Here is a 12,317-nt window from a genome sequence, read left to right on the forward strand (position 1 = left end):
AATTTATAGGTGGAAAGAGGGTTAATAGACATAATTTAAAAAAAAAATTAAAAAGATAAAAAAAACAAATTGTTACTAAACGGACAGAATGAGATTAGTTAATAACTATACTATAATCAATTTAGATGTGGTAATAATGTATATGTTTTTAATAGTAGTATCCAATCAATCCATTAAACTTAACATCTATTTGGAATGACAAAGGAAAAAATATTTTTTTTAAATGCATTTTCATTTAAACACTTTTGAGAAAAAAAATACTTAGAATAAAAAACACGTATTTGGCAACTCTTTTTCGAAAATATTTTTATGTAAAAGTTTGTTTTGTTTGTTATATACTAAAAGTGCTTTTATTATTTTCAAATTACTACAAAAAAAATCGGTGGAGGTGATGGCCGGAGTTGATTGATGGTCGTCAGAAGTGGCTGGTAACGATCACTAGAGATGGTGGTCGTTGGAGGTTGCGCGAAAGTGGTGGTTAGAGGTTGGCAAGTGGAGGTCGTTGGAGATGGTGGGCAGAGGTGGCCAACGGCATTCGATAGAGATGATCGTCGGTGGCAATCACCAAAGATGGTGGGCGAAGATTGGCCTGTGGCAGTTTGCGGAGGCGGTAGCCGAAGCTTATCATACAAGTTAGGGAAAGATTAACCATTGAACACTCAAAATTCACTTTTCTAAAAGTTGGTTTCAAATATTATCCTAAACCAACTTATTTTATAAACTCAGTTTTTCAAAATTCATTTTAGATGCTTGCCAAACACATGATTTTTTTTTTTCAAAATAATTTGTTTTTAATTTAATCACTTGAAAATGTATTTCAGACACTCCCAGACTTTTCATATCATAAAATTTCAAAATCTACATGAAGAAACATAAATGATGGTTGAAATTACAAAAGTGCCCTTAAATTTGAAGCTTGTATTTTTATAGTTATTTCACATTTGTATGGTTATTTCACATTTGTAGATGGAACCATACAAATCTTAGATTTTGCCAAAATTGAGCTTAGCTAACTTGACCTTCATCTCCAGATGTCGAAGATTCAATTCCCTATTTTAGTAGTTATTGTACTAAAATGATATGAATAACACAACATGGGAGGTCCAAACGAGTAGCGAGAGAAATAAGCAAGTGCGAAAGAAAGAAAGTTACAAAACTAAAAAAATCGAAAAAGCGAGAGGAGAGAGGAAGAAATGAGATATGCGTTTGCTCCTTAGTTTATCAAACATATTTGTAAGTTAAATAAGTAATTTCACCATAAAGAAATTTCTAATACTAAGGTAGTATGAAAAATTTTCCTACTACCTCAATTTATTACTTGTCACATAAGGAGCTTTTTAGAATGACAAGTTGGAACTACGTGCATTGCATGTGTTCCATGAGTTGAAATAAGAATCTAACACTTTGTAATCATTTTTTCTTTTTATATATATATGGGGGATTTTCAAAAATAGAAAAATAAGGAAAACTATTTACACAAAATAACAAAATTTAATCTTCTTTAATAAAGGCTGATAGAAGTCTATCAGTGATAGAAACTAATAGAAGTCTATCATTGATATTATGTGATAGGCGTTGATAGAAGTCTATCGGTGTCTATTAATGTTCTTTTTTTTTTTTTGCTAGTTCTATAAATAGTTTGACTTTTTTTTTACCTGTGAAAATTCTCTCTCTATCTCTATATATATTTATTTAAAAAAATCATATTACTCAAAAAAAAAAATTTGAATTAATATAATTTTTAAGAGTTTTTTTAAGTATTCGAATTGAATTTTTATTTCTTAATTTAAATTGTTGATAGTAAGAGATAAAACAAACTTAGATGGCGACGTTGAGGATCCGTTGTCTTTTTTTCCTTCCTTTATAGACAATTGAATGGGTAATAGCGAGGAAGCATTAATACTTTGAAGATTCGGTTTCAGATCAATTTTTTAGTTGTCTTTTTTTTTTAATTTTTTTTTTTTACTTTTGGATTTTGTGACTTTCTTCTTCAAATTTCTTTGCCATGTAATGTCTCTGCGTGTGTGATGGTAATGTCTTTGTTGATCTTGTTCAAAATCTTCTTCATAATTCCTTCGCAGGCAATATAAAATGATTGATTCTCATAAATGCATAAAAGACATTATCGAAAGTGCATAAATGATAGATGATGTATTGTATTATTATTCCCCGCCCGTCGCTATCTGGGTTTCACTGAAATCCTTGTTATGGTAGTAGATGGCGACGTTGAGGATTCGTTGTCTTATCTGAAGGCAATGAAGGATGTTGACAGGGATGAATGGGTCAAAGCCATGGATCTCGAAATGGAGTCGATGTACTTGAACTCAGTATGGGATCTTGTAGATCAGCCTGATGGGGTAAGATCTATAGGTTGTAAATGGATCTACAAGTGCAAACGAGGTACTGATGGGAAGATGCAAACCTTCAAGGCTCGACTTGTGGTATAGGGTTATACTCAAGTAGAGGGAGTCGACTATGAGGAGACTTTCTCGCCTGTTGCCATGTTAAAGTCGATCCGCATCCTCCTGTCCATTGCAACTTATTATAATTATGAGATCTGGAAAATAGACGTCAAGACGATATTTCTAAATGGCAATCTTGAGGAGACCATTTACATGGTATAGCCCGAGGGATTCATTGCCTAAGGTCAAGAGCAAAAAGTTTGCAAGCTGAATCGGTCCATTTATGGGCGTAAACAGGCGTCTAGATCTTGGAACATACAGTTTGATACTGCGATCAAGTCATATGGCTTTGACCAGAATGTTGATGAACCTTGTGTCTACAAGAAGATTGTCAACGCTTCAGTGTTGTATGTAGATGATATACTACTCATTGGAAATGATGTAGGTCTACTGACTGCAGTTAAGAACTGGCTAGCGACCCAATTCCAAATGAAAGATTTGGGAGAGGCTCAATTTGTTCTAGGGATCTAGATTTTTCGGGATTGTGAGAACAAAGTGCTAGCACCATCTCAGCATCGTACATTGACAAGATGTTGCTCAAATACTCGATGCAGAACTTCAAGAGGGGCCTACTGCCGTTCAGGCATGGAGTCATTTTGTCTAAGAAAATGTGTCTTAAGACGCCTCAGGAGGTTGAGGAGATGAGACGGGTCCCATAGACGTCTTCCATTGGTAGTTTGATGTACGTGATGCTCTGTACTCGTCCAGACATCTACTACGTTGTAGGCATAGTCAGTAGGTATCAGTCTAACCAAACCAGGGTCACTGGACTGCAGTAAAGAACATCCTTAAGTATCTTCGGAGAACGAGGGACTACATGCTCGTGTATGGTTCGAGGGATTTGATCTTTACAGGATACACAGATTCTGACTTTTAGACTGATAAGGACTCTCGCAAGTTCACATCAGGGTCAGTCTTTCTCTTAATAGAGAAGTTGTAGTGTGGCAAAGCACTAAGCAAGGGTGCATCGTCGACTCCACTATAGAGGTGGAGTACGTAGCGGCTTGCAAAGCTACTAAGGAGTCTGTCTGGCTCAAGAAGTTCTTGATAGACCTGGAAGTTGTTCTAGATATGTCTAGGCCCATTACCCTCTATTATGATAATAGTGGGGCAGTGGCGAACTCTAAGGAGCCAAGGAGTCACCGACGTGGTAAACACATAGAGTGGAAGTATCATCTGATCTGCGAGATAGTGCATCGAGGGGACGTGATCGTCACGCAGATCACTTCAGAGCACAATGTTGCTAACCCGTTTACAAAGGCTTTCACGGCTACAGTGTTTGAGGGTCACCTATGGAGCATGGGTCTACAGGATTGCCCGCGGCGGAACTAGGACAAGTGGGAGATTTTATTATATTGGGCTTTTATATGCTCTAGTTTATTGTTTTATACTAAATTTTTTGTACACTCCACTTCGCTTTAGGACAAGTGAGAGATTGTTGGGGTTGATGCCCTAAAGTCTCGTGTTCCGTAGTTTGTAAACAGTATATACGAACAACTGTGATTGTTAATATATGATATTTACTTCACATCTTGTTGTTTTTCTCATTTACTTGTTTTATTTGCTTTACAACAAACCAATAAACATAAAATCCCTGGTTATCTGTATGTAACTCAAACATGTATGTGGTGACATATAAGTAGATCATGTCTTGAGTGATAACCAAAATGGTCTGTAGTATATGGATAAAGGAGGGAAACCTTATCCTGGTAATGCTACGGACGCGACCTGCTTTGTGGAATGGTCACAAGTGTTGTGACTTGCCACAGATGATCTGATCCTGATCATTCGTGTTAGGGACATGGGAGCGGGGGCATTCTATACAAAAAGTTTGTATAAGACCTGACCACGAAATGTTAATGTCTTGTTATATAACACCGTTCATGACAGAGACTTCACTTCACTAGGATGACCTTAGGTAACGTGGCCAATTTGTCGATTCAAACCTACCATTTTAAGGATTCTTCTGATTTGGGAGCTGGGAACTCAACTACACAAGATGGAATTCACTCCTTCCCCGAGGCAGGGTAAGTAGATAGATGGCTCCCTTAAGTGTTGATTCCAGGGCTTGAACGATGTGGCACCACACACCTTCTCTTGGCCCAAGAGGTGTTCACACATAGTTGGACTATGTTGTATTGTTCATTAGAGAAATCGGTGGTACTTAAGGAGTGAGATGTAACTACAGGGTCAAAACGGTAAATAGGCCCAGCTGTACTTATGAGCATCTGTGAAGGGTCATCGTACTCATGATTGGTTATATCCAATGGACACAGAAATATATCTGTCGTAAGAAGAGTTCGACTGTTGGTCTTTAGTGGAATCACTGACAGTTAACAGATGGTAAATCTCGTGGCTAAAGAGTTTAGTCAGCCATTCACGTACCGTTGGAGCTTCGGGCCACAGGTCCATTAGGTCACCTGGGTAGCTTGGATAAAGTCGAGAACCAGTGTTTGGATTAATTTGAAATGTTCAAATTGACAAGAGGAAGTTCAATTATATATGATATAATTGGACTGGTTAATTATATATGATATAATTGGCTAAATGTATGAGATACATTATTTTGGTGGAAATTAGATATAAATATGATTTATATCAAGTATAGGAAAAATACTTTAGTAGATATATGATATCAAACTATAGGATATAAATATAATATGATTATATTTATTAATTAAATTAATTGATTAATTATTTAATAATTAACCAATTAATTCATATTTGAATGTGGGAACATGGGGCCGTGAAGGTTAAGGTAACCGACGGGTTAAAGTTTGAAAATCGTTTTCATTTTGTAGAAATAATTTAGTTGTGCATTTTTTCACCCGCTCCCTAAAAAGAATTCGTGAAAGTGCGATCGCGAGAGCCTATACGATAGAATCTCATTCGTCTAAACGATCGTCTAGTTCACGCATTCTCTAAACGATCGTATACCTCTTTTCTAAACGATCGTCCAGTTTTTCCTAAACGATCGTGTAGCTCTACTATACGATAAGCATCTCCGCTATACAATAGCAAAGTTCTTCTCGTGCGCGTTTATTGTCTACACGAAATCTTCTCCTCTGTCTTCTATGAAACTCACCAGAGCCCACTCTTTGGGTTTTTGACGCCCAGGATACTCGGATTTCCCTTGTGGTGGTGTTGTTCCTGCGACCTTGTTCGTGTACGTTCGGATCGTGCAATAACAGTCGACAGACTCATCAGGTGCTAGTAGATCGGTGGGAGTTTTCCGCTGCTTTAGGTTCACACATACGAAGACCGTCTTCCTCTGATAGGAACTCTTTTTCTCTATGTTTTATTGTATTCTAAGCATGCCGTTGATGAGTTTAATATGCATAACTGTTAGTATGGAATGTATATCGTTTATGTTTCGGTCACTGTAAAATCGAAGCGATCTAAACCCGCTCATGGAAATCTCGGTATGAGATCCTTCACCTTCTTCGTCGCCGCATTAAGCTTCTGGTAGTCCATACAAATCTGCCAGCTAGTGACGATCCTCATGGGTATTAACTCGTTGTTTGCGTGCGAGACTTCCGTCATTCTGCCTTTTTTGGGAACGCATTGCATGGGGCTAACCCACGTGCTATCGGTGATAGGGTATATGATGTCGGCGTCCAACCATTTAATGATCTATTTTTTAACAACCTTCTTCATCACAGGGTTCAATCTGCGTTGAGGTTCGATAGAGCCTTTCTTGTTTTCTTTGAGCCGAATTCTGTGCATGCAGTATGTTGGGCTAATTCGTTTTATATCCGCAAGCATCCACCCGATTGCTTTTATGTACTTCTTCAAAATGTTGAGCAGTGTATTTTCTTGTTCTTCTGGTAGCGCAGAGGATATTATTACTTGCAAGGTTTCATTTTGACCAAGGAAAACATACTTCAAATGACTTGGCAGAGTTTTCAGCTCCAAGGGAGGTGGTTGCTCTAAGGAAGGTTCTTATGTTTTTCTCTCTTCATTTAAATTCAAATTTTCGTCTTTGTTTACTGTCTCCGTTATTACATGGCAGGTTTTTATGGATGTTGTCGCATCCTCTCCTTCTTCATCTTCTTCAGACTCCAATTCTTCATCGTAACTTTATTCATCATCAGATTCTGATAGGCTTTCATCTTCTGGATACTTCATTGCTTTGACAATATTAAACTTGAGCTTCTTTCCATTGATGCTCATCGTGATCTCTCCTTTGTGCACATCTATTTAGGCACGACCAGTAGACAGGAATGGTTGTCCTAATATGATAGGCATATCTTTGTCCGCCTCATAGTCTAGAATGATGAAGTCTGCTGGTAGAATGAATTTGTCGATTGTGACCAAAACATCCTTCAACTTTCCTTCAGGGTGAACTAGGGACCTGTCTGCAAGCTGGAGAGTTACCGTCGTGGGCGTCAGCTGTCCCACATTCAACTGTTTGGAGATTGAAAGGGGCATTAAATTTATGCTAGCCCCAAGATTGTATAGTGCGTGATCGATGTAGATCCCACCAATTGAGTAGGGTATCGTAAAACTGCCTGGGTCGCGCATCTTCAGTGGGATTATAGTGTTTGACTCTTGCATTACTGCCACCATAGCGAATTTTCCTGTGCTTCTTTTCTTTGACACCATATCCTTAAAAAACTTGGCATATTTCGGCATTTGCTCTATCGCTTCTATAAATGGAATGTTGATGTGTAGTTGTTTTAATATTTCCATGAAGCGATGATACTGACCTTCATCGTTTTGCTTCTTTTTCAGTCTTTGCGGGAATGGTGGTAACTGTACTTTCACTGTTTTGTGGTCTAGAGGCTGAAAGGTGGTCGAAACTTCAGGTTCCATCATTTTGGGCTCTTTTGATTCATTTTGCATCAACGGTTTCTTTGCTTCCCTTGCATTCGAATTGGTCTTGCTAGACTTCTTTCTTTCTTCCACCGTCATCTTTCCACTTCGCAGGGTGACTACTTGGTAGTGCTCTTTCCTTGCGTTCCCCGGATTGCGTTTCCTAGGTCTTAGAAATATTTCAGAGGAGACTTGAATAAGACTTAAGGAAATTTTGGTGTATAAGATTTGAATGAAGTATCCTTGAGAAATCTAGGAAAAGAGAATTGCGGTCGACTTGCTAAAGGAAATCTTTAGCTTATGCTTGAGGACAAACATTGTTTATATTCAAGGGTGAAAAAAAAGAAAAAAAAAAGAAAAAAAAGGGATTGCTTTGATAAAATATTACTAAGTTCTTGAACAATGCTGGCTTGCGTTGATAAAATATATTAGATTACGTCCAAAAGCATTGAGTTTATAACATTGCGGTCGCATCTGTTCATCGCATAGAAACAGTTGATTTTTATATTTTTATGCAGAATATGCGTTGACGCAAGGCGAAAAGAGCGATCATAAGAAATCAACGGACAAGCGTAGCATTACCACAAGGCTTTGCAGTGATTTGTATTCGCAAACATCTGCTCAAGAAGGATTTTCGCATAGAGTTGGCGCAACTTAGTGGGTGCATCTAGGTGAAAGGCATAATTAATCACGATGGGACAGAAAGCTAATGACGGTCGAATCCGAATTAAGTTGAAAGTCGCTAATGATAACAAGTACATTTAGCTTTTCGGTGACAAATATTCGGCGCATCGGTCAGGGAATTAAAGCCATCCCATCTGTGCAATCATAAGGGAGAAGCCGCCTTCACCCCGAAGCTCTAAAAATACCAAAGGTATCCTTCAGAATGGGGGTTAACCAGTTCACCTATTTACCGATTTAAGAGCTCTAGCCTTGTTCATAGTTTTCTTTTATTTTTAAGGCGGAGCAAGGGAAGAGTAGAGACACCGGAAGATTGCTCAAGGAAACTCGAGAGAGAACCCAGAGGCATAGAAGCAGAGAGCGGGCTGACCCTCGCGAGAGTGAGATTATCTTTTGAACACGAGTAGAAAAGACAGTGTAAAAGCCTGGGAAGCAAGAGATTGCTATCAGGCTCTTTATTCTATTCTTGCATTGTTATTTTGTACTTCATCTTTATATTTATACAATGAAAGTTCTTATTCTACATTTGTTCACTCTCTTAGCATGCATGAGTAGCTAAACTTGTCGAATGGGTTGAGAAGAACTAAGCTAACATGACCTAGGATGTTCATTGCTTGCGATTATCTTATGTTATGCTGTGCCAAACATCCCTTTAGAGCTATTCGAGAGAGAGTCTAAAGAAAGAATCGAAGACTTGAGAGAGCTAGGTTAGAATCTAAACTTGAGAGAGCAAGATTAGAACTGCATAAACAAGAGTAAGGACTTAGAGATAAGCTCTGTTTGCCAACCTGCATCGCATGCATCCTAGAGATAGGTATGATATTATGTGGTTGCCTTATTTGTGTGTGTGTGTCATTTTGTCATCACATAAATAAGAATAGAGGCTTATGTGTAGGTCCTATAGACTTATCGCATATATCGCATGTGTTCTAGCATTAGAAGCCATAGCATTCGCATCGAGAGATTGTTTAATATTGTACATGTGTTGCATGATCGCAAAACATGAACGCATCCTAGGAAGTGTTAGCCTAAACCCTTTTCAATCCGTTCACCGCATACTCATCGTATCTTCCGTTTTACCAACTCTTTTCGAACTCCGCTGCATTTGTTTATTTTCATTACTGCAACAAACAAAACCAACAACTATTTGAGTTACCGGTTACCGCAAGGTTTACCTGAAAATTACCACCGAAACTTGTTTTCCTAAGTCCCTGAGTTCGACCCTGGACTTACCAGGAAACTCAGTGGGGTTTACACTGAGAAAACTTGAGTGCTCAATGCATTTTCATCATCGCATTTCATCCACAATTCCACATCTTAAAATAACGCATCAAGTTTTTGGTGCCGTTACCGCGGACTTCGGCAAAATAGTGTGCTAACGGTAATTTTTTTGATTTCTTTGCAGACTCTCAATGTCTGGCAAATTACGACCCGAAGATTGAGAGGACGTTCAGACGGAGATTAAGAGAACGCCAACAACAACAGTCAGATAAAGAAGAGATGGCAGAGCAGCCTGGAAACGGAGCACCAAACAAAAATAACGTCATGACGAATCTAATCCTTCTGGCTAACGATCGCAATAGGCCCATTAGGGACTATGCATCGTCAAACCTCTATGATTTCTCTCCAGGAATCATGAGGCCTACCCTCGACGGAAGCAAATTCGATATGAAGCCGGTGATGCTGCAGATGATCCAGGCTATAGGACAATTCGGAGGATGGTGTGGCAAGGACCCGCACGCTCACCTCCGTAACTTTATAGAAATCTACAATACTTTTGTGTTCCCAAACATCTCTGCCAAAGAAGTTCGACTAACTTTGTTTCTATTTTCTTTATGTGATCATGCCAGAAAATGGGTGTATTCCTTCGAGCCGAGAGATATCACTTCATGGGAACAGGTCGTAGAGAAATTTATGAAGAAATATTTTCCGCCTACTGAGAATGCTAGACGAAGGAAACTCATACCTAATTTTGAACAAGACATGGACGAATCACTCAGTGATGCCTGGGCGAGATTTAAGAGGTTGGTCAGGGACTGTCCACACAACGGATTGCCAGACTGTCTTCAGATGGAGATCTTTTATCATGGTTTAAATCCCACTTCGCAGACCGCTACCAATGTGGCAGCCGCTGGTGGTCTGCTTGACAAAACGTATGATGAGGCTAAGAACATATTGGATCACATCTCCAAAAACCACGAGGATTAGAGGGAGAGTGATCAGAGACTGAGAATCAAGGATACGACGCAAGTAATGGTGCTATTGCTTCACTCCAGAATCAAATGACCACAATGATGAACTTAATTCAGGGAATTGCGATCAGCAGCCCAACACTGCAAAATGGGCAAGTAAACGCAATAAGTCAAAACACCGCAAGGTGTGTGACTTACGGTGATGGGCACGCAATGGAAGACTGCCCACAGAATCCACAAACTGTTTACTTTGTGAAAAATAATCCATTTTCGAATACCTACAACCCCGGGTGGAGAAACCACCATAATTTTGCATGGAAGAATCAACAGCAAAATTTCCAATCTGTGGTGCAGAAAGAAGGGCCACCTGGATTCTTCCCGCACAATAACGGTCAGACAAGCAATCAAGCAAGTAGCTCGAAACCGCCGCAATCCTCCTCCCTGGAAAGCCTATTGAAGCAATATATAAAGAAAAACGAAATTGTGCTTCAAAGTTAGGCTACGTCCATCCGCAACCTCGAATTACAAATGGGCTAGATTGTAAGTGAGCTCAAGAGCAGACTGCAAGAGGCTCTGCCGAGTTCAACAGAACTCCCACGCAAATCGGGGGGATCAGGTAAAGAGCAATGTTCGGTTGTGACATTGTGGAGTGGAAAAACTGTGGAGGGAGAAAGAAAGGAGTCGAGCCGTACTGCTCCCATTGCGTTGGAACCTGAAATTGTAGTGACACAAGAAGAAGAAGGAGAAAAAGAAGCAATAGTGTCAGAAGTTGCATCCACCTCAAAGCCAACAGAGAAGAGACCATGAGAGTGCAGTTACCACCTTTCCTGCAGAGCCTAAGAAAGAAAGAAAATGAAGAGGTACAGTACCAACGCTTCCTATCTATGTTAAAACAATTATATGTTAATATTCCATTCAGTGAAGTGATTGAGGAGATGCCTGCCTACGCGAAGTTTCTGAAGGATATGGTAACCAAGAAGAGGGGAGCTGGTAAGTTTGCCACGGTGGCTTTAACACAGAGTTTAAAATCAATAATTCCACCGAAGATGAGCGATCCTGGGAGCTTTAATATACCTTGCTCCATTGGAGGACTGTACATCGGGGAGGCATTATGTAACCTTGGAGCCACCATCAATTTGATGCCTCTGTCGATCTTTAAGTAGTTGAATGTGGGGCAACTTGTGCCCATGATCGTGACTCTCCAACTTGCAAATAGATCTCTGGTGCATTCAGAGGGGAAGGTGAAGGACGTGCTGATCACCATCGACAAATTTATCCTACCAGCCGACTTCATCATCTTAGATTACGAAGCCGACAAAGATGTGCCCATCATCTTGAGGCGACCATTTCTATCAACAGGTTGTGCCCAGATTAATGTGCATAAAGGGGAGATTACTTTGAGCATAAATGGACAGAAGCCCAAGTTCAACATCATCCATGCCATGAAGTTTCCTGACGAAGAAGACCTGCCTGACTCAGACGATGACCAGAATTTGATTGAAGAAGAAAAGCATGACGAAGAGAATGAAGAAGAGGATGCAAGCGCATCCATTGCTGCCTGTAATGCAATCATAAAAATAACAAACAAGGAAGTTGAAATGATCGCATCTCAAGAAGAAGAGCCAATAGAAAAAGAAGAAAGAAAAAAAAATGCAACCGTCCTTAGTAGAACCACCAACAATGGAATTAAAGACCTTGCTGAACCACCTAAAGTATGCATTTTTGGGGCAGAATGAGAAGTTGCCAGTAATAATTTTCTCGAAACTTAATGAAAACTAGGAGAATGCGTTGATGAGCATTCTGAGGAAACATGTGCGAGCAATTGGCTGGACTCTCGCCGACATTCGAGGAATTAGCCCAACCTACTGTATACACCGAATTTGTCTCGAAGAAGACCACAAAGCAACAATCGAACATCAACGCAAACTCAACCCTGCGATGAAAGAGGTCATTAAAAAGGAGATCATTAAATGGTTAGATGCATGCATTATTTATCCGATAGCAGATAGCACGTGGGTCAACCCCGTGCAGTGTGTGCCTAAAAAGGGTGGCATGACGGTAGTCCCGAACGAAAATAATGAGCTGATACCGTAAAGGACCATCACAGGGTGGCACATTTGCATGGACTACCGCAAGCTGAATGCGGCCACGAAGGAAGATCATTTCC

The 12,317-nt window shown here is 39.6% G+C and overlaps 1 protein-coding gene across 1 annotated transcript; it reads right to left on the reverse strand.

Moving 5' to 3' along the window:
* Positions 1 to 6,662: 6,662 nt before the first annotated feature.
* On the reverse strand, positions 6,663 to 7,097 carry LOC150038342 (uncharacterized). Its single transcript, XM_090312767.1, has one exon. The coding sequence runs from the start codon at positions 7,095 to 7,097 to the stop codon at positions 6,663 to 6,665; it is 435 nt and encodes a 144-aa protein (XP_090168893.1).
* Between the last annotated feature and the right edge of the window lie 5,220 nt (positions 7,098 to 12,317).

The sequence above is a fragment of the Benincasa hispida genome, chromosome 1 (genome assembly GCF_027475165.1).
Source record: "Benincasa hispida cultivar pf3 chromosome 1, pf3_genome.v1.1, whole genome shotgun sequence".
Classification (NCBI taxonomy): Eukaryota; Viridiplantae; Streptophyta; class Magnoliopsida; order Cucurbitales; family Cucurbitaceae; genus Benincasa; species Benincasa hispida.

What these genes read in the sequence shown, in the direction of transcription:
- LOC150038342 (XM_090312767.1), bottom strand. Translation starts at nt 7,097, where the DNA reads ATGCCGAAATATGCCAAGTTTTTTAAGGATATGGTGTCAAAGAAAAGA.